Genomic DNA, 26385 nt, shown 5'->3' with positions numbered 1-26385 from the left:
TTGCTGGATCAGGTAATGTGCTGCTTTCTACCCAGTACCATCTCCCAAATGGAGCCCAAAAAATGCTGCTGGAGTGCTAAGGTGAAAGACAGGCTCTCTGTCGGACACATACATGTACCCAAGAGTTCACTGTCTGTACATGTTTACTGTTTGTAAAAAGCTGGAATGCAGAGTAGGTGGTGGAGACATGATGAGGGATGGGTGAGGGTAGACTTACAGCACGCACCATTTTTACAAGGATGTTCCAGTCAGTCATAAAACAGCGCCAGCCTCCTTAGTCCTCTTCCCCATTCCCTGGTTCTTTGGTTTTTGGAAGGCTCACCCTCCTCTTTGGTTCAAACAGAATTCCCTGGGAGAATAACAATCCCCAAGGTTGCTCAACCCACTGAGTCACACACATAACCTGTAGTTGGCAAGGTCTCTCCTGGGTTTTACCCATATCCGCCGGGCTGCAGCCTGAGTTCACTGCACTCCAGTCCTGCTCTCAGCATGGGAGGAGACTAGCCAACCACTGTCTTCGGAAGAACACTCACCAGGGACTCAGGGCCGGAAGGTCATTCTGTCCCTCCAATACTGCGCAGCCTTCCTGAGCACTCCCAGGGCCCGGGGCAATGAGGACAGGGAAACCGAGGGTGGCGTCTAAGGCCCTGGCAGGCATAGACAAAAAGACAAACAAACAAACAAAAAGAAACGTGCCAGACAATGGTAACACAGACACACCGACAAAGATGGAGACAGCGATACAAAACGAAGACAGAGGGACAAGATGGCTCCCTCAGTCCTGGCGAGGCGCGGAATTGCCAGGCAGTACTTATAGGGGAAATATCCTAACTAGAAGCTTCTTCCGTCACTCAGGCAATCGACTCACCCCTCCACCCGGCCCCTCAGAATCCCCACCCGGGCCCAAATCGGAGTGGGAGCGCCCTCAGGAGAACCAGCCCGAGAGGAAAGGGGCGGCCACCAACTCCCCGCCCCTGGCCGAGCGCGACCGCAGAGCCGGAGCATCCGGGCACTAGCCCGGCCCCTGCGGCGCCAATGCTCCGCCTCCTGACAGGCAGCAGCCAATGAGAGGCTTCTGCCGCCGGCCTTTAAGAACCGCGCGCACTCTCCCTGCGGCGGATGCTGCCGGCCTAGCAGTCACACGGCGTTTCCATGGAGACCGAGGCTGGGCCCTGGCGGCCTCGAGGCGTTACCATGGAGACAAGTCCCGGACTGCGGCTCCCAAGCTCCAGCTCACTGCTGTCTCAAAACCCTGCGGAGCCGCTGTGCGAGGCCAGAGCCACCGTGGCGGCTGCACGCTGGGACCTGCGGAAACACTCGTTGCTCATCGTGATCGGCGATATCGGTACAGAGAGTCAGCTGAGGGCCGTGCGGGCCCACCTTGAACAAGGTGAGCCGCTGTCCTGGCTGTGCTTGGGACATCCTCCATCCCGAGCTTCTCCGCCGGCTGCATTTACCTCCCAGAGCGTACGTCTGCATTCTCCATCCCTACTGTGCAATTCCTGAAATCCGCGCGTCCTGTTAATCTGAATCATCAGCCCCTGTCACCTGCATCTTCCATGTCACGCGTCCTCCCCACCTGCCAACATCTTGCTTCCCCATCCTCCCGCACACCCCGGGCATTCCGCAATCTCCCTGAGTCGGGTTAGCTCTGTGCAGCCCCTGGGTCCGCTCTGGTCACACCCTCTCTCCCTCAGTGTCTCGGTCCAGATGTCCTGAAAGTCCTCACCTTCCCCTGAAGATTCCATGTCCCTACCTTAGCTTCTTCTTTAGGATCCCTGAACAAGCACAGGGAGCTTTCTGAACGCTGCGGACAAATCTCAAATCTCCCAGTGTGGGCGGCCAACCTGAGAGTGACCTTTGTGGCCACCAGCTCTCAGTCCTCACCTCCCTGACTAGTTGACAGCCAGTGGCGCAGTGCTGCGGAGCCACCTGCGGGTGGAAGTAAGCCTGCAAGGGGTGGAGGAAAGGAGGGGGGAATAGAAAGAGAGTCCAGAATCCTACTTAGCTATAAGGACAGGGAAGGCAGGCCCTGGTATCTAGGAATAGTCCCTGGGGTGTCACTTCTATCACAATTGGGCAACTCCGCAAGAAAATTGCTACATACAAACTCATTAATGACCAAGTTTAGCCTAAACTCTGGCCCTCTCCCTCTGGGTCAGGCAAAGGCCAAGAAAGGATGGGAGACAGACACAGGCACTAACCACCTTTCTTAAAGATATCCGTGGGACTGATCATGGCAGCTGTCCTTATCCTCTCCCTCTCCTTACCCCTCTTGTGAGCCTGCAAGTGCTCCCTGCAGTCCAGCCCCTCTGACCTTATCTAGAGTTCTCTTTATTTCTTTTTCTCTCACAGGGATTCTCTCCTGGAACATTGACTTATCATCCTTTGATCTGAACCAACAATTGAGACTCTTCATTACCCGGCACCTAGCTCACTTCTCTTCAGAGGTCAAAGGTTAGGACTAGTGTCATTTGTCTCAGTTTTTTGGGTGAGGGTTGGTCACTGAAGAGCAGAGATCCACTCTCCCTGGTAGAACTGGCCTTGTGGGAGATTTGGGTGAGGGAGGAGGGAGGGATTCCTCAGAGGAACGTTGTAAAGCTCCATAACTATTCCCACATATCCAGTACACTTCTCAGAGAGATGGTATGAGGGTGGAAGAAGCCTGGAGAATGTAATTTCTACTTGAGGGTGGTTTACGGACAGCTGTTGACATGTACTAAGGCAGCGGTCGGCAAACTCATTAGTCAACAGAGTGGCAAACCACGGCTCGCGAGCCGCATGTGGCTCGCGAGCTGCAGTTTACCGACCATTGCACTAAGGAAACAACGTACTTCTCATGAATGACCAATCATCTTCCATGCACAAATTCACTCTCTTTTTCGTGTTCCCCTCTCCGTATACCCCAGCGTCTTGCTCCCTTTACAGAGACCCTTGAATCGCCCACTTGCCTTCGAGATCCTTGCTTAGAACTTCCCTCAGACTGCACAGCCTACTCTTCAGGTTTCAGGATTTCTGGTTTCTCCTTTGGTTCAGGCAACAGATCTCCAGAGCAGAGCAGAAATCTGGTACAAAAGGCTGATGAGCACCATCAAACCCAGAGTGGAAGCAGGGTCTCCTGGATTTATTGCTACTTTGAGGTTTGACTCTGAGATCAAAGTGCACAGCATGCAGTTCCCCATTCTGATGGGTGGGAGAAATGGGTCAGGTATTTGAGAAAATAATATTTTAGGAGCTATCAGTCCATGACAGTATCTGTGGGGAGACTTCAGAAAGCTCTACATCTCATTATAAAAGTGCTGGGCATTCTGGTCCTGTTGTTGGTAAATGTTGGCATACCAATCCATGCACCAGTGCCTTCATGGACTATAAAAATCCATCCAGCTCAACAGTTACTGCATAAGATGACTGAATTCATATCTTATATAGATTATTCTCAATTATTCAGTATAGTACATAGTCACGTCCCCTTCTCTTCCTGCTCCTCCTGCTAACTGCCACATCTTTGGTCATTTCCCTGAGCACTGACTTCTCTGAAGATGCTACCAGAGAGAGAAGACAAGGTGAATATGACTAATGTTTTATTATCCTAGGAATATGTGCAGCATTTAAAAAATGTGGGGCTGGCATTTTCTTGATGTGACTGCTTTCTGTGAAGCTAGACGCTCACTGTTTTGAGACTGCCTTCTGTTTAGAATTACTCATGTCATGGCTTCCTCCATTAGCACGGATGATTGAAAATCAATAGTTTTACCACTTATTACTCCTAGGAGCTTGGGTGCAAAATTGGATCGGGGGATGATAACAGATGAAATTAATTATTGAATTGAAGTTTGAGGAGTAACTGCTGATGTTAATAATTTACACTGAATTCTCTAATCCCGTCCTTTTGGCCACAGAGACTTAAGATTAGGCTGCTTTCTGGAATGGTGTATGAATGTACAGAACTTAAATCAAAATACTTAGCCATTTTTTAAATTAAGATGCGAGGATGCTTGGGAATATGCTTACAGGGAGATGCATAGTTACTCTCACTAAACAAGCGCTGATATATAAACACCAACTAGATCTTTTCAATCAAAGAGTTATATCAGTGGTCGGCAAACCGTGGCTCGTGAGCCACATGCGGCTCTTTGGACCCTTGAGTGTGGCTCTTCCACAAAATACCACGTGCGGGCGCGCACGTACAGTGCGATTGAAGGAGTACCCTAATTAAGTTAATAACAATGTACCTACCTATATAAGTTAAGTTTAAAAAATTTGGCTCTCAAAAGAAATTTCAATCGTACTGTTGATATTTGGCTCTGTTGACTAATGAGTTTGCCGACCACTGAGTTATACTATGGTGTCCTTGGGGGGTTAGGGCCATACACCCAAGACTAGGGCTTACTTTAGTCTACTGAATTTTTTTAGGTTTGGACATTTTACTTTTATTTCTTATTTTTTATTTTTTGGTGGCCTGGTTTATGTCCCTGGAGAATAGTAGAAAATTTCCTGGAAAAACCCACATGGCTCAAGACAGCCACAGCTCCACCCCTGCTGGCTCCTCTTTCAGCTGTCCCCACAAACAACAGTCAGCCTAGAGCAGCTGCAGACACCGCCCCTCCCTTCAGCCTCCCTTTAATGGGGAGGCAAAGGGAACCAGGCTGCTAGGATGGGCTCAAGGGGATATGCTAGTACCTTATGACTTAATCCTTCCTGACCACCCTGGAGGCTGGACTGCCATCCTTCTCACCTCTGCTTAAGCCCTCTGCCAAAATGCTTAAAAAAGGGACAAAAATGTACCCTACAATGACAAGGAGAGCACAATCATTCCTAGCCACCTCCCCCTCCACACTCTCCACACTGGGAAAAGGAGGGACCCTCTGAAGTACAGTCAGTGGTCCAGCTCCTTCTAGTGGTCAAATCTGGAAATGATTTCCTAGGTGAATTTTGTACTAGGTAGTCAGTCTCCAATGGTGACTTGGAGCCTTCCTTTCTAACCCCTGCAAAAAGCTGGGGCTTCCAAACATTATAAAGCAAACCCAGAAACAGTTAGGACAGTGGAAAACTGAGCTTGAATAACACTCTGATACTTCTACTCTCGGCCACCTATAGGAAAGGGAGAGTACTTCCTAATTTATAATTCATGATTGATATTCTGGGGCTCTAAGACACACAGGCTGAAGGGCCAGTGTGGAGGTCTTCTGTCTGACTCTCCATTACCACTGAAAGTGCTAGTTCTGTTACCTTCAATGAAAGCCATTCGGAATTAGTAGAGCAGCTCATTGTCCTCTACAGCTGGGGCTTGCATTGCTGTCTAGAATGGGAAAGCAGGGACATGAATAATACTTGAAGCCCTTTCCTGTAGGCACTTCCAGTTCTGGGTTTACCTGAGAGCTAAGGGTACTCTCTAGAGTTAGTCTGGTTTGAGATTCTGATTTAGGATTTCCCTGATGACCTAGATGACCGCTCATAAATCTTCTATAAAAGAGAGACAGATTTCCAGTGGTATTTGTGCACTGCAGGTTTAGGATTCTAAGAATGAAGCACTTTTACATCTTTTGTGCCATTCACTCCTCACAGCATTATTGGAGAATGGTACTAATGTTAGACTCACTTTATAGTGAAAGCAAGCTTTCAGAGAGGTTAATTGACATTTAATTGCATGATTAATAAAATAGTAGAGTCAGGTCTCAAATCCAGGACTTTGGATGTCTCTTTGTGTCTGAGCTCAGGCACCTCACAATTTCATTGCAGCAGAACACAGCAGGTGAAGGATTGGTTGTGGTGGGTGGCTGTTCAGAGGGTGAGGGCTGAGGGAGAACTCCACCATGAGTTGAAACCAGGCCCAGGGTGTGGTCCTTAGGGATAGCATCTGAGAATAAGGGTGGGCTCTGCACTGGGGTGGAAAATGTTATTTTGTCCTCAATATCTACTCAAGTTTCCCTCTTAGCCCACCCTAGAGGGCCCTAGAAAGCAGAGAGAAGATAGAAGGTTTGAGATGGGAGAAATAAGAAGTATGAAGTTGCAGAAGGGATGTGTTTCTCTTTTGTGATGCTCGGAACTCAGCCTGATTTGTGTTCTGTATCTCTGCAGATGGCTTCCTCTATCCAAATGGGGCTGTTGCCATGCTGCTGCTTTGCATCCCCGGATCTGAGCACAGATACCTCCTCCTTTGTCTCCCCCTCTCCCCAGCACTGGGGACTCAGCTCCTCCTCTACTCTGGCTGCAGTTTAGAGGGGGTGGGGGATGCTGAGAGCAGAGACTATTTTGGCTTCTCTGACCTTCAAAAGCAATTCTTGGCAGCCTGGGGCAAGGGTGTGGCTGGTGCTGGGGTGAGTGGGTGGATGTCGATGTGAAGAAAGCTTTAGGAGTTGGCCAGGCCTGGGGAAGGTTGATGGAAAAGAAGAAGGCAGGGAAGGACTTTCTGGGAGCATGAGCATCACCAGGTTGGAACTGAGTGCTAGAGAGCTCCAGTTCCTCCCTTGGAATCCTCTGTCACTAAGTCTGAGACAGAGGCAGAGACTAAGGGAAACAGAGCCAATATTAGAAGGCTTAAGGTAGTATAAGACAGAGACATCAAAGAGACATAGAAAAGTGCAGAAAATTGCATGTTCCCAGGGTTCCTGTGCCCCACCCCAGATTGTCTAGGACCACGTGTCCACTCCAGAATTTCGAACTACCCTCCAACCTAAAATGATACCTATTTCTGCCCTCCCCTGGTTTCTGTAGCTGTGGCTCAGAAGCCACTGACAGAGCTCAGCACAACTCTGCTCCCCAGCCTTCTTCTCAAGCAGTCCCCTCACTCCTACACTGTGCTTTCAGGCCCCCAGCCCCTTTGTCTCCCGTTCCTCCTGGGATTGAAGGTCATTCCCAGGGTCTGAGGAGAGAGGCAGCAGATGGTTCCTGAGAGAAGGGGGCGGGGCAGGCAGCCCATACCTCCTCTGTCCCCCACAGTGTGCTGGAGCACAGGGCTCTGGTCTTTTGGCTGATGCTAAAAGAGTATTTCCTGACTAAGCAGGATTGGGGGGAATGGTTCTGTGGGCCTTTGGAGACCACCTGCCTCTTTGAGCTGCTAGAAAACTCTTCAGACCCCTCAGAGCCATGGGAGAGGCACCAGAGCACTGACATTGTAAAGGCACAGAAACAGTTAAGTCTCCAGTGCCTCGTCATGGACCAGCCCCTCTTCCCCGCCCTGGCACCGCCCTCCCCATCTAGCGCCCCCCCCCCCCCCCATTCCCACCCCAAGTGCCGCAGACTCTTCCCTGAAGCTGCCGGCTGAGGCCGGAGCTGCAGCCTCCATGAAGGGCTCCCTCTCACACCCAGGGTAAGAACTGAAGGGCTTGGCAAGAGGAACGGGGGTGCTGTGATAGGGAGGTGGGATGGGGATAACGGGAAGAGAGTTCATACCTATCTGATGTGTCTGGAACTGGTCCAGGAGGGGTGGGCAGTGTGAGGGAATGGAGATAGCTGAACATTACTGGCTTTGAGGCCAGCCTGGACCCAGAACCAGGCAGAGGCCAAGGAGGCTAGGACGGTGACAGTACACCGCCCAGGCTGGGCTGGGAGACATCAGCCTCCGGCAGCAGCTGAGGGTGGTGTCACTGGCTCTGTCTGGCAGCCCGCGCGCTGGAAGAGTTTGGGGCTGTGTCTTTGGTCAGGGGCAGAAGAATCTGAGGGGAAGGCGGATATTATGGGAATGTACCTAATCGGAGGGTATCTGGGTGTCAGCTGCTAGATTGCTCAGCTGCTCCTATGTTGGGGGTGAGCAGGACAGCGAGTCTTTGCCTATTAAGGGAAGGTGGGGGTACACTGTGGAAAAGAAGGGAGGAAAGGGTCATTAAGACCTGGCGCGCCTCTTCACAGATCGACCTATTTGCGGCGGGTTCCCCGTACCCCTTTCCCTGCGACTAGCTTAAGGTTGGGACTCTAAACCCCCCACCCCTTTCTGGCTCTCTTTGGAGACTGAGAGGCCACTCTGGAGATTAAGCGCGCTCCCTCCCGAGCAGCTGCCCTGCATTCCCAGTCCTGTCAACCGCACTGGTTCCCAGTCTCAGCCCCACCCCCACCTCCACCTCCTCTCTGCTTCTCTTCCCAAGATGGGGGCTCTGGAACAGAGGAGCCAGTTTCTCCTCCCGCTTTTCGTACCCCACTTCCGAGAGCTTCCCTTCCCCCCCCCACCCCCCACCCCCCCCCCGCCATGCAGAGGCAGTCAAGAAAATGACTTGTCATGCTGGGGTGGGGGTGGGGGTGGGGGTGGGGGCGGAGCTGGAGCCTGAGCTCAGCGCGCACACTCACACACACTCACACACTGCGGCAAACTGCAGCTGCCCGCGCGGCTCCCCTCCCCTCTGCCTCACTGCGGAGACACCTGCCCTCCCGCCGGCTCAGCCTCAGCATCCGCAGCCCACCCTCACCCCATCACTAGCCAACAGAAGTGACCCTGACTCACAAGAAGTCCTCTCCAGAGAAAAAGGAAAAACAAGTTCATTCCCTTTAGTGGGATTGCTAGGGGAGCAGAAGAGGAAACAGCGTTGACTCCGGGGCCTGAAAAGAAGGGGCCAGGATGCAGACTACGTAGTTGCCAGTCAGAACTGGAGGGCACTTGGGTGAGGGAGAAGGGCCTTGGGCCCACAGGAACTGGAATCAGAGAAGTCTAGTGGTTATAAACAGGGGACTACAAGGAATGATAGATTGAGGGGGATTGATAGCTAGGAAGCAAATCAGTCTATACCACAGATATTTCTTTTTCTGAGTTTCCTAGCTCAAATGTGCAACCTTGTGGTGTGTATGAGGGAGAGGGGGGTAAGAATTACCCTTTTAAATCTAAACTACTTAGAGCTAGCCTAGGACCAGTTGCTTCCTAAACCATGATATTCCTCACCTGCCCCAGCCCTGCCCCTATCTTCCTCTGAACTGACCTCAAAGCTTCCCTCAGTTCCCAAGTGAATTTAAAAGAGAACCCTCGAACTCCTCTTGGGCCCCACCTGCCCTGTATGGGGTTGATCTTGTGACCCCCTCTCTCCGCACCCTCCCCGTAGTTAACTTCCCCTGCAGCTGCAACTGCAGCCCCTTTCTGCCCGATCTGCCAATCTGCCCGATCCTGGCACCAAGGGTCTTCCACAGCAAAGGCCCCCAAGTCCCTCTTGTCTGAAGCCCCAGAAAGAAGAAAGAGCCAAGTCACAGAAGAGAATCTAGTAGAAGATTATGAGCTCTCACAAAATATCCTCCAGACAGCCCACTCCCCAGGCCATCTCTTTACCTCTCTGTAAGGTAACCTCTGTGTGCTGCCATTGGCAAGGGCAGGAGCAGGGCATGGCAGCCACTTTCTTTGCTACGTTGATGCGTGGTGTTTCATGTGAGCCTGGAGAATGGAAGTAGATAGGGGATTTGAAGGTGTCTTATCTTTCTCCATGGCCTGGGGAACACTCAGGCTTTCCTCCCTTGTTTCCTGTTTGTGAACCACTAACTCCCCTCTCCTTGGCAGAAGCTCTCGTAGCATAGGGGCAAGGATGAGAGGAGAAACTCTTTACAGGGGATGGGCTGTAGGGTAGTGAACCCGGCCTCTCTGGAGCCTGGGGCCATGAAGGTGAGGTGGGAACAATATGACTGGATACACGTCTGAGGAACCGGAGAACAGAACAAGAAGTTAGAGAACACGAAGTTAGAACCCTATTTCTTTTTCTTTTTTAATATATTTTTATTGATTTCAGAGAGGAAGTAAGAGGGAGAGAGAGAAACATCAATGATAAGAGAGAACCATTGATCGGCTGCCTCCTGCACAACCCCATCAGGGATTGAATCCTCAACCCAGACATGTGCCCTGACCAGGAATTGAAACTGTGACCTCCTGTTCATGGGTCAACCCTCAAACACTGAGCCACGCCAGGGCTGGAGTCCTATCAGCCTTCTATCGCCCATAGTGCCGACTTCTCTCCAGTCTTTTGGAATGGAAATTCTAGCCTTGGATGGGTGTTGGAAAGGAGGATGGGGAGTCTAAGACAATGCACAGAAGCGCCCATTTCCTTAATTCCAGGCACTCTGTTGGCACGAAAACCCAAGGCAGACCCTGCTGGAGAGAAGGGAGCTGAGGATCATGTCCCAGGAGTCCTCCCTCCAGCTGAGCCCATCCCTCCCCCCATCCCCAGGCAGCACCAGGAGCTTAGTGCTCTAGAGGGACAAAAGCTTCTTGTCAACAGGGCAGTCTTAGGCGGGAGTTCCAGGGGGAGGGTGTGGCAGATGAAGGGAGGGAGACGATGGTCTGTGTGGAAGAGGGTAGGAGGAAAGCCTGGAAGGGAAGGGCTAGAGGAGCCAGTCCCTTGACTTTACTCAGCAGTATCTGAAGTGGCAGGATCTAGGAATAGCCAGGCTTCTCTTTCTCTTAATCCGCATTTCCTGATAGTGCCTTCTTTTCTCTCCTGCCCAGCACAATGCCTCTCTGTTTTAATCAATACCCACTCTCTTCAATACAAATCCCTGCATCTCTCCCTCAGGCCAGAGGACCCTCTGCCACCAGAGTGAAATCCTAGAGACCGTTATCCTAGTAAACCCGAGTGCTGACAGCATCAGCTCTGAGGTAAGGCCAGGGCCTGTGCCGTGTCATGCGGGCCTGGTTTGAAAGTGCTGTAACTCACCCTTGCCAGTGCTATTGCTGTAAAGCCAAGAATTCCTGGACTTGGCTTTGAATCATTCTTTTTCTGCCATCTAAGCTGCTTTACAATCTCCAGCTCCGCTATGGAGATGTTGTGGGGCTACCAGTGGGGAGCATGTCCCTGCAGTCCTGAGGAGAAACTAGGAACTTTCAGTGCCCTTCCCTGGGTTTCCTACATCTGTGACCACTCTCCTTCTTCCATTCTAGGTTCACCATCTACTTAGCAGCCCATCAGCTCACAAACTACTGATCTTGAGTGGGCAAAGTTTAGAGCCAGGGGGAGACCTCATCCTACAGAGTGGTACCTACTCCTATCAAAACTTTGTCCAGGTTCTTCACAACCCAGAGGTATGTCCCATGCCTGCATGCCTGGGAGGAAAAGAGTATGGGATAGGACTAGAGCTGTGGGGAAGAAAAATCTCATTGCATGATCATCCGTGGTCCTGGCAGAAAGGTAGGAGATTACCTAGAGAGCGGTGGAGATTAGCAGACTGAATCTGAGTCAACCCCAGTGACCTGATCAGCCTTCTATCTCCCATTACTCTAGATTGCCCAATTGCTCAGCAATAGAGACCCTGGGATCCAGGCCTTCCTCACCGTATCCTGCTTAGAGGAGGGTGATTGGAGCCATCTGGGACTATCCAGTTCCCAAGAGACACTGCATCTCCGGCTAAACCCTGAGCCCACGCTGCCCACCATGGATGGTGTGGCTGAGTTCTCCGAGTATGTCTCTGAGACCGTGGATGTGCCATCCCCCTTTGACCTGCTAGAGCCCCCTACGTCAGGGGGCTTCCTCAAGCTCTCCAAACCTTGCTGCTACATCTTCCCTGGTGGCCGCGGGGACTCTGCCCTTTTTGCTGTCAATGGTTTCAATATCCTAGTGGATGGTGGCTCTGATCGCAAATCCTGCTTCTGGAAGCTGGTGCGGCACCTGGACCGCATTGACTCTGTGCTGCTCACACACATCGGGGCAGACAACCTGCCAGGCATCAATGGACTCCTGCAGCGCAAAGTGGCAGAACTGGAGGAGGAGCAGTCCCAGGGCTCCAGCAGCTACAGTGACTGGGTGAAGAACCTCATCTCCCCTGAGCTTGGAGTTGTCTTCTTCAATGTACCGGATAAGCTGCGGCTGCCTGATGCCTCCCGGAAGGCCAAGCGCAGCATTGAGGAGGCCTGCCTCACTCTGCAGCACCTAAACCGCCTGGGCATCCAGGCTGAGCCTCTGTACCGTGTGGTCAGCAACACCATTGAGCCTCTGACCCTCTTTCACAAGATGGGCGTGGGCCGGCTGGACATGTATGTCCTCAACCCTGTCAAGGACAGCAAGGAGATGCAGTTCCTTATGCAGAAGTGGGCAGGCAATAGCAAAGCTAAGACAGGCATTGTGCTGTCTAATGGAAAAGAGGCTGAGATCTCAGTGCCCTACCTGACCTCTATCACTGCTCTGGTGGTCTGGCTGCCAGCCAACCCCACTGAGAAGATTGTGCGTGTGCTTTTTCCAGGAAATGCTCCCCAGAACAAGATTTTGGAGGGCCTGGAAAAACTTCGGCACCTGGACTTCTTACGCTACCCTGTGGCCACACAAAAGGACCTGGCTGCTGGGGCTGTGCCTGCCAACCTCAAACCCAGCAAAATAAAACAGCGGGCTGACAGCAAGGAGAGCCTCAAGGCCACTACTAAGACAGCAGTGAGCAAGCTGGCCAAACGGGAGGAAGTGGCTGAAGAGGGAGCCAAGGAGGCCCGCTCAGAACTGGCCAAGGAGTTAGCCAAGACAGAGAAGAAGGTAAAGGAATCATCTGAAAAGCCCCCAGAGAAGCCTGCCAAACCTGAAAGGGTGAGGACAGAGTCGAGCGAGGTATTAAAGGCAGAGAAGCGAAAGCTGATCAAAGACAAGGTGGGGAAGAAGCACCTGAAAGAAAAAATATCAAAGCTGGAAGAGAAAAAGGACAAAGAGAAAAAGGAGATCAAGAAGGAGAGGAAGGAGCTCAAGAAAGATGAAGGAAGGAAGGAGGAGAAGAAGGATGCCAGGAAGGAGGAGAAGAGGAAAGATATCAAACCTGAGGTCAAGAAGATTTCCAAGCCAGACCTGAAGCCCTTTACCCCTGAGGTACGTAAGACCCTCTATAAAGCCAAGGCTCCTGGCAGAGTCAAGATGGACAAGAGCCGGGCTGCCCGGGGGGAGAAGGAGCTGTCTTCTGAGCCCCTGACACCCCCAGCACAGAAGGGGGCTGTACCACTTCCAACAGTCAGTGGGCCCAGGGAACTGGCCCTGTCTTCACCAGAGGACCTCACACAGGACTTTGAGGAGATGAAGCGTGAGGAGAGGAGGTTACTGGCTGAACAAAGGGATATAGGACTAGGAGAGAAACCTCTCCTTGCAGACACTGCACAGGAGGGACTCCCAAGCACAGTTGCCCAGGGGACATTACCCTCTGTCCCAGGGCTGGAACAAGAAGAGCCTGTGATAAAAGAGAAAGAGGTTGTACCAAACATCCCTGAGGAACAAGGCAGCAAGGATAGGAGCACAAACTTTGGGGCTGAAACAGAGAAAGAGAAAGATACCTGGGAAGAAAAGAAACAGAAGGAAGCAGAAAGGCTCCCTGATAGAAAAGAAGCCAGAGAGGAAAGTGAACCTGAGGTAAAGGAGGATGTGATAGAGAAGGCTGAATTAGAAGAAATGGAGGAATTACACCCTTCAGAGGAAGAGGAAGAGGAAGAGACAAAGGCTGAGAGTTTTTACCAAAAACATATGCAGGAAGCTTTGAAGGTAACTCCAAGGGTCAGGGAGACTCTTGGGGCCCGGGAACTGGGACTCCAGGGCAAGGCTCCTGAGAAGGAGACCTCATCATTCCTAAGCAACTTGACCACACCTGCAGGAGCCACTGAGCATGTCTCTTACATCCAGGATGAGACAATCCCTGGTTACTCAGAGACGGAGCAGACCATCTCAGATGAGGAGATCCATGATGAGCCGGAGGAGCGCCCAGCTCCTCCTAGATTTCCTACAAATGCATATGATCTCCCTGGGCCTGAAGATCCTGGCCCCTTTGAGGTTAGTCAGCCTGCAGACAGTGTTGTTCCTGTCACCTCCAGCAAAGGCTATGGAGCACCAGAGACTGAACTCACCTACCCCCCCAACATAGTGGCTGCCCCTTTGGCTGAAGAGGAGCATGTATCCTCCGCTACCTCAATCACTGAGTGTGACAAGCTTTCTTCCTTTGCCACATCTGTGGCTGAGGACCAGTCTGTGGCTTCACTCACAGCTCCCCAGACAGAGGAGACAGGCAAGAGTTCCCTACTGCTTGACACAGTCACAAGCATCCCATCATCCCGCACTGAAGCCACTCAGGGCTTGGACTATGTGCCATCAGCTGGTACCATCTCACCCACCTCCTCACTGGAAGAAGACAAGGGCTTTAAATCACCACCTTGTGAGGATTTCTCTGTGACTGGAGAGTCAGAGAAGAGAGGAGAGATTGTAGGGAGGGGCTTGCCTGGAGAAAGAGTTGTGGAAAAGGAAGAGGAGACCACAAATGTACAGATATCTGAGAAACTTCACAGTCAATATGGAGCCCCAATGTTTGGTGCTCCTGGGCACACCCTATATCCAGGGGAACCAGCCCTCGGAGAATTAGAGGAGCGCTGCCTCAGTCCAGATGACAGCACAGTGAAGATGGCCTCTCCTCCACCATCTGGCCCACCCAGCGCTACCCACACACCCTTTCATCAGTCCCCAGTAGAAGAAAAGTCTGAGCCCCAAGACTTTCAGGAAGCAGGCTCCTGGGGAGACATGAGGCACACACCAGGTATAGGCAAGGAAGATGCTATACAGGAGACAATCAAGCCAGGGCCTAAAGAGGACACACTAGAGAAGAGAGAAAAGGTGCTTCCTCCCAGGAGCCCCCAAGCTCAGGAAGCTGCCATCAGCATTGTTGGGGAACATACAGGCTACACTCTCCAACTATTGCCAGAACAGGATAAAGCAATGGTCTTTGAGACTGTGGAGGCACGAGAGCCCACGGGCACAATTCTGGGAACAGAAGCCCTTCTGAAAGATTTGAAGACATCACTCCAAGCACCTGGTGAACCTCAGAAAGATGAGATGCTCCAATTTCCTGACCAAAGCCTCTCCCCTGATGATGCAGAGTCCCTCTCTGTCCTCAGCGTGGTCTCTCCAGACATTGCCAACCAGGAAGCACCCAGGTCTCCTTATGGCCTAACAGAGCAGCATTTACACAAAGACCTTTGGCCACAGGTATCTCCAGAAGACACCCGGTCACTTTCTTTCTCAGAAGAGAGTCCCAGCAAGGAGACCTCTCTGGATATCTCTTCTAAGCAGCTATCTCCAGAAAATCTTGGCACTCTTCAGTTTGGGGAACTAAGCCTTGGAAAGGAAGAAAAGGGGCATCTGATGCAGGCTGAGGACACTTCTCAGCACTTAGCCCCTATGTCTCTTCCAGGACCCCGTGCAGCCACAGTGTCTCCTCCCACACAAGGGAACACTGGATACTCTGCACAAATAGACATCGCAGATGAGAGCCCTGATGGAAAATTACCTTCCAGCTCTTTTTCTCACTCCACACTGTTGGGAAATGGGAAGCACTCACCTGAAGTGATCACAAGCCCTGGTGAACACATTCTAACACCTGATAGCTCCCTCACCAAGAGTCCCGAGTCTTTGCCAAGCCTTGCCATGGAAGACATTGCCATGAAGTGGGAAGGTCAAGTTCCAGAATTGAAAGACAGAACCCTAGAGAAGAAGGACAAAGGACCTGACCCAAAGGATGAAGTCCTACACCAGAAGGGCAAAACTCTGGAGCAGAAGGATACAGCCATCAATCAGAAAAGTGAGGCTCTGGAAGAAAAGAACAAGGTTATGGAACAGCAGAATAAGGCTTTAGAACAAAAAGTCAAAGACTTAGGACAAAGGGACTCAGCCCTAGAAAGGAAAGACAAGACCATAGAACCAAAAGACAAAGATTTAGAACAAAAAGACAGAGACTTAGAACCAAAAGACAGAGTTCCAGAGGACAAGGTCTTTGAACTGAAGGGCAAGGCCTTAGAACAGACAGACAAGATCCCTGAACAGAGGGTCAAGGATCAGGAACAGAAGGACAAAGCCTTGGAAAAGAAGGATCAGGCCTTAGAACAAAAATACTGGGCTTTAGGACAGAAGGATGAAGACCTGGAACAAAACAGTAAGGCTCTTAAACAGAAAGATAAGGCTCTGGAAGAGGACAAAACTCAAGATCAGGGGAGCCCAACGCAGGAGAAAACCATGAAACCAAAGGAGAAGATCCTAGAGGAAAAATCTTCAGAAAAAGTTGAAGCTGTGAAACAGAAGGAAGAAGCTCTGCTGGAAAAGACCAAAGCTCTGGAGCTGGAAGAGAACCCAGTGCAGGAGGACAAGGCCCTGGAACAGGAAAAGAAGTACTGGACGGAGCAGGATGTAGTCCAGGAGTGGAGAGAAACGTCTTCAACCGGAGGGGAGCCAGTTGGAGAACAGAAAGAATTTACCCGGACATGGGAGGACACATCATCTGAGCAGGAGGACAGGTACTGGAGGGGCAGAGAGGATGTGGCCCTGGAACAGGACACATACTGGAGGGAGCTGAGCTGTGAGCGGAAGGTCTGGTTCCCGCATGAGCTGGATGGCCAGGGGGTCCAGCCACGGTACACAGAGGAGCGGGAGAGCACTTTCCTCGACGAGGGGCCAGATGATGAGCAAGAAGTGCCCCCCTTGGAGCATATGCCTCAGAGCCCATGGGCCTCCGACTTCAAGGGTTTCCAGGAGTCCTCATCGCAGAAAGGGCTGGAGGTAGAGCGGTGGCTTGCTGAGTCACCAGTTGGGCTGCCACCAGAGGAAGAAGACAAGCTTACCCGCTCCCCTTTTGAGATCATCTCTCCTCCGGCTTCCCCACCTGAAATGGTTGGACAGAGGGTTCCTCTGGCCCCAGGACCAGAGACCCCTGTCCCAGAGCCTAAGACTATGCCACCCGTAAAGAAAGAACCCACTACCCACTCATGGCTGGCTGAGATCCCACCGTGGGTGCCCAAGGACAGACCCCTGCCACCTGCACCTCTCTCCCCAGCGCCAGCTCCCCCATCCCCTGTCCCTGAGCCACGCACTCCTGCACCCTTCTCCTGGGGCACTGCCGAGTATGACAGTGTGGTGGCTGCAGTGCAGGAGGGGGCAGCTGAATTGGAAGGTGGGCCATACTCCCCCCTTGGGAAGGACTACCGCAAGGCTGAAGGGCAAGGAGAAGAAGAAAATCAGGCCAGGGCTCCTGACAGCAGCCCCTGCAGCTCAAAGGTCCCAGAGGCCAGCAAGAGCCATGCTACCAAGGGGCCTGAGCAGACAGAGCCAGAGCAGAGAGAGCCCACGCCTTATCCTGATGAGAGAAGCTTTCAGTATGCGGATATATATGAGCAGATGATGCTTACCGGGCTCGCCCCTGCGTGCCCCACTAGGGAACCTCCTCTTGGAGCAGCTGGGGATTGGCCCCCACACATCTCAACCAAGGAGGAGGCTGCTGGCCGAAACACATCAGCAGAGAAGGAGCTTTCATCTCCTGTTTCACCCAAGAGCCTCCAATTCGACACCCCATCTTTCAGCTATGCAGCTCTGGCGGGACCCACCGTACCACCTAGGCAGGAGCCTGATGCAGGGCCAAGTGTGGAGCCCAGCCTCACCCCCCCTGCATTACCCCCCCGTGCTCCTATCCCCCTGAGTAAAGGCCCAAGCCCCCATCTTAATGGTAATGTCCTGAGCTGTAGCCCAGATAGGAAAACCCCATCCCCCAAGGAATCAGGCCAGAGTCACTGGGATGACAGCACTAGTGACTCAGAGCTAGAGAAGGGGGCTCTGGAACAGCCAGAGAAAGAGGCCCAGTCCCCAAGTCCCTCCCACCCCATCCCTGCGGGGCTCCCTAAACTGTGGCCTGAAAGTGAGGCAGGTACCAGTCCTTCCTCAAACTCACACCAGGGTCCTGCCCCACCCAGCCTGGACTTCCCTGCTTCAGCCTTTGGTTTCTCCTCATTGCAGCCAGCTCCTCCACAGCTGCCCTCTCCAGCTGAACCACGCTCGGCACCCTGTGGCTCCCTTGCCTTCTCTGGGGACCGAGCTCTGGCTCTGGCTCCAGGGCCCCCCACCAGAGCCCGGCATGATGAGTACCTAGAAGTGACCAAGGCCCCCAGCCTGGACTCCTCACTGCCCCAGCTCCCCTCACCCAGCTCTCTTGGGGCCCCTCTCCTCTCGAGTCTGCCACGACCTGCCTCACCAGCCCTGTCTGAAGGCTCCTCCTCTGAAGCCACCACACCTGTGATTTCAAGTGTGACCGAGTGCTTCCCTCCCGGCCTGGAGGCTAAAGAACAGGGGTCTGTAGAGCTGGTCCCAGGAATGAAAGCAACTGCCCACAGCCTTTGGGACCTTACTCCTTTGAGCCCAGCACCTCCAGCTTCACTGGACTTGGCCCCAGCTCCAGCTCCAGCTCCAAACTTGCCTGGAGACATGTTTGATGGTACCCTGCCCTGCCGCCTGGAGTGCTCAGTGGCAGCCACCAAGAAGCCAAATTCCTTCCAGGATCTCTCTGGAGATTATGCCACCAATGGTCCAACTGAAACCAGCCCCAACACCCCAGGCCTTGCCCCAGCCAAGGATGAGAAAAAAGAGGCTGAGGGCTGCCCTGCCTGGGAACGTGGGGCTTGGCCTGAGGGAGCTGAGAGGAGCTCCAGGCCTGACAGTCTGCTCTCCCCTGAGCAGCCACTGTGTCCTGGAGGGACCTCTGGTGGCCCATCTAGAAGTGGCTCCCCTAAGATGGAGGCTGGGCCCCAGGGATGTGCCTCTGAGCCCCGGGCCCACTGTGGGGAGCTCTCCCCATCCTTCCTGAACCCACCTCTGTCCCAATCCACAAATGACAGTGACCTCTCAACTGAGGAAGCTCAGCTGGTAGGGAGAGGGGGGAGGCGCCAGGCGGGGTGCCCTGGGGCCACAGGGGGCCCATGTCCTGTGGCAGATGAGACACCCCCGACGTCTGTCAGCGACTCAGGCTCCTCACAGTCAGATTCTGATGTTCCACCAGAAACTGAGGAGTGTCCATCCATCACAGCCGAGGCAGCCCTTGACTCAGATGAAGATGGGGACTTCCTGCCTGTGGACAAAGCTGGGGGGGTCAGTGGAATGCACCATCCCAGGCCTGGCCATGACCCACCTCCACTCCCTCAGCCAGATCCCCACCCACCCCCTCCCCGTCCCGATGTGTGCATGGCTGATCCTGAGGGGCTCAGCTCAGAGTCTGGAAGGGTAGAGAGGCTACGGGAAAAGGAGAAGGCACAGGGGAGAGTAGGGCGCAGAGCCCCAGGCCGGGCCAAGCCAGCATCTCCTGCGCGGCGTCTGGATCTTCGGGGAAAACGCTCACCCACTCCTGGTAAAGGGCCTGCAGATCGAGCATCCCGGGTCCCACCCCGGCCACGTAGCACTCCAAGCCAGGTCATCCCAGCAGACGAAAAGGATGGACACAGCCCCATGTCCAAAGGCCTAGTCAACGGACTCAAGGCAGGACCAAGTAAGTATGATGTGAACAGGAGAGATTGTGGATTGGGGCTGGGTGTGGCTGGTCTAAGGCTCCACGAGTGGGAGGAAGGGAAAGAAGAAGGTTGCCAAAAGCAGTTTACTTTCCCTCTACAATGAGTCCTGGCTTGTCTCTACAGTGGCCTTGGGTTCCAAGGGCAGCTCTGGTCCCCCTGTATATGTGGATCTCGCCTACATCCCGAATCATTGCAGTGGCAAGACTGCTGATCTTGACTTCTTCCGACGAGTGCGTGCATCCTACTATGTGGTCAGTGGGAATGACCCTGCCAATGGCGAGCCAAGCCGGGCTGTGCTGGATGCCCTGCTGGAGGGCAAGGCCCAATGGGGGGAGAATCTTCAGGTGAGTGACAAGAGATGCCATGGAGGTAGTATGGTCAAAGCTTACTCAGAAGCAATAGTGGGGCACAGTCTTTATTCATAAAAGGACTGAGCCCTTACTGTGGGCAGTTTCCTGGACCATCAGGTATCCCATTCCCCTCACATATGCTCCCTTCATGTTATCACATCAGGCATGTCTTATCTCCCTCCTAGGTGACTTTGATCCCTACTCATGACACGGAGGTAACTCGTGAGTGGTACCAGCAGACTCATGAGCAGCAGCAGCAACTGAACGTCCTGGTCCTGGCTAGCAGCAGCACTGTGGTCATGCAGGATGAGTCCTTCCCAGCCTGCAAGATTGAGTTCTGAAAAAACCACTCTCCCTTCCCCAAGGATCTGCTCCCCCAGCTCCCTTAGAGAATGGCTACTGCTGAGTCTTTGGGGTTTGGGGACATGGGAGCTGGGGAAGGAGAGGGTGGGGGACAGGACGTCTTGTGGAAACTTGTGCTGGGCTAAATGGGAGGGGTTGTCCCTTCCCCTCATCCATACTTGAGAGGAGTCTCAAAACCAAAGGTAACAGGATAGGGAGAGGGTACAAAATTAAGATAGGAGGTCATCTGATGCCTGAGAACTCTGGAGTGACACCTCTCCTAGCACTGCCAAATGCTGGTATTGCATGGGGATTAAGGATGAATCTGAGAGTGCAACCTCCCCCCCTCATGGAAGGAGATCATATCCGCAACCCCAGGGATCTCTTTATCTCTATCTATTTATTTAGCATCCCAAGGATTTCCAATAGTAACTTATGTGACCTGGGGGCAGGATACTGTCAGTGAGATGCCTAGAGCTGCACCCTTCACCTCCCATCCCCTTACCCACTAGGGTCTGGGTTCCAGCAGAGGTCTGGGGGTACACTGCTGCTACACTGTCCCTCTGCTTCCCTCCGTATCTGAATGTCTAAACCCAAAACTTGAAGCACTTGACCAACAGACTGGTGAGAGAAGAAAAGAGCTTATCCTCCCAGTCCCTGCTTCATACCATTCACATCCCAGAGTTGTGCCCAGACCAGGCCTACTGGGCAGCACAAAGGGGCAAGGAGAGCCCAGCTCCAAACCCAGAATTTTCCAAGCTCCCTGACCTTTTGAAGTTTTCACCTATCCATTCCAATGATCCTGATCCCTTCTCATCCCCTGCTTGGCTTTTCTGCATGTGGTCATCTACTGTGGCCTGGTGTGTAATGGGTTAAAAATAAGCCACTGCCTCACATCCCAACATTTGACACCTCAGCAATGTGTGACTCCCCCAAAATTCCACTATGCCATCCTGCAGCTGAAATGGGAACACAGGCTGCCTTTTCAGCCCCATACATACTCTTAGAGAGGACCTGGGAGGTGGAGGTCATGCCAGAAGACTTGGGGGAAAGGAGAGGGAGGAAGGAAAGGGAGAGGAAGCTGAGCTAAAAAGCTTAACTCCTACTGAGATGAACACGGGCTGAAAATACCATCTCGGGAGAGGACCTCACCCCAAGCAAGCCAATGAGCAGCCTTGCCAGACTTCTGCTGGACTGAGGAATCCAGACACTCTTCAGGACTCAGCTTCTCTGCCAAATGACTGTGTGGAAACCAAAATGAGCCTGCCTGTGTCCTTCCTAGCTCCCATCCAACCCGTGCTGCTGTGCTCTGCTTCTCCCCACACTTCCCTGCTGTAGTTCCCAGCTGCTGTAACAGAGCCGCCTTCAACTCTAACAATAAATCAAGTTCATTACAGATGCTATAGTGCTGCTCAGGGTTTTTCTGACTCCACATATTGCTTAGTTGCTGGGCTCTCGCTTCTCTGCTTCTCTAAGCATAGTCATTTTTCTCAATGTCTTTGATAACTGGAAGCAATTCCAGGACCCAGGGAAGCCAGAGAACATAGGGTGTATTGAGGGAGAAAAGGATATGAGGGAACCAGCATAATTCCTGAAAATGGGTGACAGTACCTGAACATTTGGTTTGGGGAAGGAAGAGGGGTCGGCATCTCCATGAGGTCAAGAGCTGAAAACCAAATAACCAGATACGTTAGATAGAATAACACCAAAGAGGTAAGGAGTTGAGGGGCCCTAAGAGACCCAGAGCTTATTGAGGTTGTAAACACCTCTCACTTATGCAGTCAGGATTTTCATGGAGTAAAATGGTGGATTTCCCCCCTGCAGTGAAACCCTTTATATGTCCTGGGTGTGTAAGAAGCGGCCAAGTTGGGAATGTGAATATATGGGCAGGGGGATATTCCAGCCCTCCTAGTGTTCTGGGCTCTCCTGATGTAAAGATGTCAAGGGATTAAACAGAGTATAACCTCTTTATGTTAATTCCTGACACTCTAAAGCATCGGTAGAAAAACTTAAGATCGTGATCCCAAGGAGCTGGTGAAAAGGCATTGTGTACCCTCTGGTGTTTCACAGAGACAGAACCTCTCTCCCCCACAACACCACTCACTTCAGACATTTTGGGATAGCGGGTTGTTTGGCATAGGGCCTCCTGGGATGTCTGATCTGTATATTTTTATAGCCTGTTCCTGCTCAACTACAAAGGCTTTTGACTGGTTCAGATTCAGTTACATACCTGATTGACTTATAGTCACATTCATTCTTGAGTTCACAATGATATCACCACCTCTACCATTCTCATTACTTCATATTTATTGAGCACTCATAATGTTCCAGCCCCCCACTCTAATGACAGCATTACCCCTCTTACCCACCCTCATTCCCATCCCCAGATCTTTGGGATTAGCTTCATAATCACACCTGGCCCTAAAGACACAATGATATAAAGACAAACCTCTTGGAAACTCTGGAGTGTTTGTTCTTTGGCCAGTCTGTCCCTGGCACTAATTATATATATATATATATATATATATATATATATATATATATATATATATATATATATATATATATATCTCCTTTGCTCATGTCTGTACAATATTTATCTCTGCTGATTGCTTAAAAATAGAACCTGATTTTCTCTACTACAGCATCTTCTAAGCCAAAAAGCCCCACAACAAAAGAGGCCTCGCTTCACAGATTGGTCAAGAACCCCAAAAGCATTTTAAGTAGTTACTCTGAAATTTTCACAGCAATCTAATACCTATTTTTCCATAGAGCTATTGCCCTCTTCACAGGACAGGGGTAGAGAGGGCACTTGGGGATGATATGGAAATACCCATAAGCCCAATCTAAAGATTAGTGGCCATGATGGATGTTTGTTTAGTAAGGGGACTCTTTTTCCCAGACATTTCAGACAGCCATCCTGGGCCCATCTGAGGAGTGCTAGCCAAGACAAGAGTCCCCCTGAATGCACATATGGTCTAAAGGACTTTGAGACATTGTGAATATTTCCTCAGAAAAGTGAAGACCTTGGAATCCCCTTTTGCACTTGTTGTCCCGGGATGGTGTCTTCAGCAGTTAAGAGTGATTTCCTTTAACAATCTGGAATTTCCTAGGATGCTCAGAGGAGGCTGGGTAATGATAGACCAGCCCACCCCTTAAAGGAAATCCTATTCAAATCTAACGGCTTGGTGAGGAGTCAATGGCTGCTTTGAACACGAAATGGGCCCCTCACCAAGCCCAGCTCCAGCACAGGTATGCTTCATGACAAGAGGACTGCTTCCTCAGACACCTCTGGTAAGATCCAAGGCCTTATGCTGGCAGGTGAGTTAGCCAACAGAAAGAGTTGCTAGCTCAAATGGCTGGTATATTATAACACCATCAATGAGAAAATGATTAATCACATGTTGCTGGTGGAAGGAATAAGTTTTGGTCATGGGCTAGAGACTGGCTCTGAGTGAGGGTTTGGATCACTAGATGGATACTGGGCTTGGGGAACATCCTCTCCAGGCAGCTGGTCAATGACCTCAGGGACCACCCAGGACTGCTGATTAACCTCCTCAGGGCCCTCCTGGACCTGTAGATCACCCTCCTCAGGGAACTCTTGGGATGGTGTATCAACCTCAGGGATATCCTGAGATAACAGATGGGTTGCAGGAGCTTCTTGGGCCAGTCTGTCAACCTCCAAAGAGAACTCCTGGCATAGTTGGCTGAGCTCCTCAGGGATCTCTTGGGCTGGCTTGTCAACTTCCACAAGGATTTTCTGGACCAGGCCACCAACCCCTTCAGGAAACCCATGGACCAGCCTGCCAACTTCCACAGAGACCCCTTGGCATGGCAGGCTGACCTCCTCAGGGTTCTCCTGGAAAAGCTTGCAAGCTTCCTCAGAGACTTTCTTGCACAGTTGGTTGATCTGAGTGACCTCCTGGCATGTCTGGTTAACATCATCATGGGTCTCCTTGCATGGCTCGCTGTTGTCAGGGGCCTCCTGGCATGGCTGACTGACCTCTTCAGGGATGTCCTGGCACGGCTGGCTAATGTCAGGGGCCTGATGACATGGCTGGCTGACCTCCTCAGCAACTTCCTGGCATGGCTGGCTGGTTTCCACAGGTGGTTCCTGTGGGAACTGGTTTGGTTCAAAAGGCTTTTGCTCCCCTTCTATGAAGAGTTCTTGGGCTCCATTCCCAGGGATCTCCTGGCGCAGCCCACGGCCTTGACATTCTTCAGCCATGTGTGAACTTAGGGAGGGTTGATCACTGAAGCCAAATGGGCAATTACCATCCACTGCAGTAGGGGAGGAAGGACCAGCACTGGACACAGTGCTGGAAGGGCCACTGCTGTCTGTAAAGCAAAGTCAGAAGACCAAGTCAGGCAAGCTGGAAGAGAAGGCTTTACTCTATGTATGTAGCTCAAGTGCCAGACAGATGGCCTATATTACTAATGTCTCAGGGAAAGAAGGTCTGAATTCTTTCTAAGTTATGCAGACTCCCAAGTTAGCCCAGCTCAGAAACTGTTGCTCTGGCCTAACATATACTATAGGAGTAGCACTAAGGTACATCTAAGACTTCAGGAGAAAGTGCTGAGACCCACTTCATCCAGTTCTTTCACAAATGTACCCCTATCCAAATTTCAAATTCTCTTGATCCCTCATTCATACTTTGAAAACATATGAATACTTTATTCCAGTGGCTCATAATTGGGGTTACACAGAATCTCCAGAGATTCTAATTCTGTAGGTTTAGGGTAAAGGTGTGGGGTGGAGAGGGAGATGAAGGCAATATATTTTGTTGTAACACTCCCAATTAAGTTTGATGTACATCTTTGGCTAAGAATAATTTCTTTAAAGCAATCAATGTATTTCTGAGGCAGAGGTAATCATCGTTTATAACCCAAGGTATAAGTAAGTAAAAGAATGTAGAAAAACCTTGTGAATCAGAATAATAGAAAAGAAAATGATTTACCCAAAGATGGAAGAACCCCATGGAATCTCTAAATGGCAGCAGTTCTTAATTAACCTTTGCGGGGAGGGGGTCACTGATTCCTCTGAAACTCTAATGAAAGTCATGAATTATTCTCCCAGAAAAATATACATGTGAATATTCACACTAATCTTTATATATGATTCCTGATGTTCATAAACTTTACCCTGAAATCCATCCATGGATCCAAAGTTAAGATCTTCTAGGTACTGGGACATATGATGTTACAGGTTTGTAATATCATAAAAACTAATTTCCCAGATCCTGACATAGAATCTTCAATTACACTGTGGGACAATTCCTACCCCAACCTCTACTTCTTCATTAACCTCTACTTTTCCCTTTGTAAATATTATATTTATTGATGGTATTATAACTTTATATTTAAAGCACTCTGACATCAATAATTATAGCTTTTAGAAATAGGGGACATCTGAGTATCTTATAATCAGAGAGAATCTGGGAAAGTTGGCAAGCACAAGCGTACAAAAGCTCAATCAGTCATTGAGTTTAAGGTATTCCAGTAACTTCTTTTCTGTAAAGCATCACAGGAGGCATGCTTCAAGTAGAAAAAAAAAAAGAGGAACATGGTTTTGTGCCAAGGCTTATTTAGGGCAGAGAGACAGACCCTGAAAATGCTTACCAATGAGGCTATACACCTGATACTGAGATAAAAAAAAAAAAAAAAAAAAAGCTGTAAGCCGAATTCACTCAAGGGTAGAAGTAGCCTTATACTCAGTTAGTGGCTTGATTCAGGCAAATCAAAGAGGTCAAACAGAAATATAAGCAGGAGAGGGATAAGAGGGGGGCACAGAACCATAAACACTATAGGAGACAGGTAAAAGAGACAATGACAAGGTGAGTGTAGGATAATCTGAAATCCAGGGGGACAATTCTTGGTGTTGGGAAGGAATTTTCTTCTGCATACTGGGTGCCAGAAGAAGGGCAAAATTCGACAACTATTTACCTCAATGCTGAAATATGAATCTTTGCTAAAGTCCTATCCAAGTAAAATAGTAAAAGGCATGTTTGATTTGTGTTATTCCTTGGAGGCAGGATGAATAAAGAAAGGATTTTCCATCACTGGTGTCTCTGGCCCTGATTATTACGGGTATCTCCCCCTCCCTACTGTTACTCTAAGGATTCCTTGCGGCCCACTGTTCACAAGGATAATTAGTGATAGGCTAGAGATGATAAAGAAGAGATGGGGAAAAGCATCACCTCAACTGAGAACAGACAACTTGAGAAAAAAGTTGAAAGTAGTAGTAGATTTTAGTTTCCTTCCCCCAGCTTTTCTATATATTCAGGTTTCCTTCCAAGTCACCTGTACTTCGAGGAAGCTGTAGAAACCAAGTGGGGATCTGAGAAGAATGAAGTCTCCATCCTGTCTTCCCTAAAGGACCCTCTGCTCCACTATCTTTTAGGAGCCTCCCCAATGAGATAGAGAGGTGTGGGAGGCAGAGGTGATAAGACAGTAAACAGATCCTCCCTTCATCTT

At 50.9% G+C, this 26385-nt stretch overlaps 2 protein-coding genes across 33 annotated transcripts in view; one reads left to right on the top strand and one right to left on the bottom strand.

Annotated features, from left to right (window-relative positions):
- The first annotated feature begins 1117 nt into the window (after positions 1–1117).
- MAP1A (microtubule associated protein 1A) lies at positions 1118–21307 on the top strand. 4 transcript variants are annotated; one of them, XM_080674477.1, is made up of 7 exons: positions 1118–1390; positions 2356–2457; positions 10476–10558; positions 10841–10981; positions 11181–19197; positions 19343–19563; positions 19755–21307. In XM_080674477.1, the coding sequence occupies exons 1-7, from the start codon at positions 1153–1155 to the stop codon at positions 19908–19910; spliced, it is 8958 nt and encodes a 2985-aa protein (XP_080530603.1). In that variant the 5' UTR covers positions 1118–1152; the 3' UTR covers positions 19911–21307. The 4 variants fall into 4 exon arrangements, with proteins under 4 accessions (XP_080530603.1, XP_080530606.1, XP_080530604.1 ...); XM_080674480.1 differs by lacking the exon at positions 10476–10558; XM_080674478.1 differs by lacking the exons at positions 1118–1390; positions 2356–2457 and adding an exon at positions 7213–7309.
- A 1180-nt stretch (positions 21308–22487) lies between these two features.
- Positions 22488–26385, bottom strand: part of PPIP5K1 (diphosphoinositol pentakisphosphate kinase 1) — a 48494-nt gene continuing 44596 nt past the window's right edge. For all 29 annotated transcript variants that reach the window (XM_080647858.1, XM_080647835.1, XM_080647836.1 and 26 more), the window contains one exon: positions 22488–24249. In XM_080647858.1, coding sequence (XP_080503984.1) covers positions 23342–24249 — 908 coding nt within the window. In that variant the 3' untranslated portion in view covers positions 22488–23341. The remainder of the gene's footprint in view (positions 24250–26385) is intronic.

Source organism: Plecotus auritus (assembly GCF_963455305.1).
Source record: "Plecotus auritus genome assembly, chromosome: 1".
In the NCBI taxonomy this organism is placed as follows: domain Eukaryota; kingdom Metazoa; phylum Chordata; class Mammalia; order Chiroptera; family Vespertilionidae; genus Plecotus; species Plecotus auritus.
This window is presented reverse-complemented; position numbering and strand designations above follow the sequence as displayed.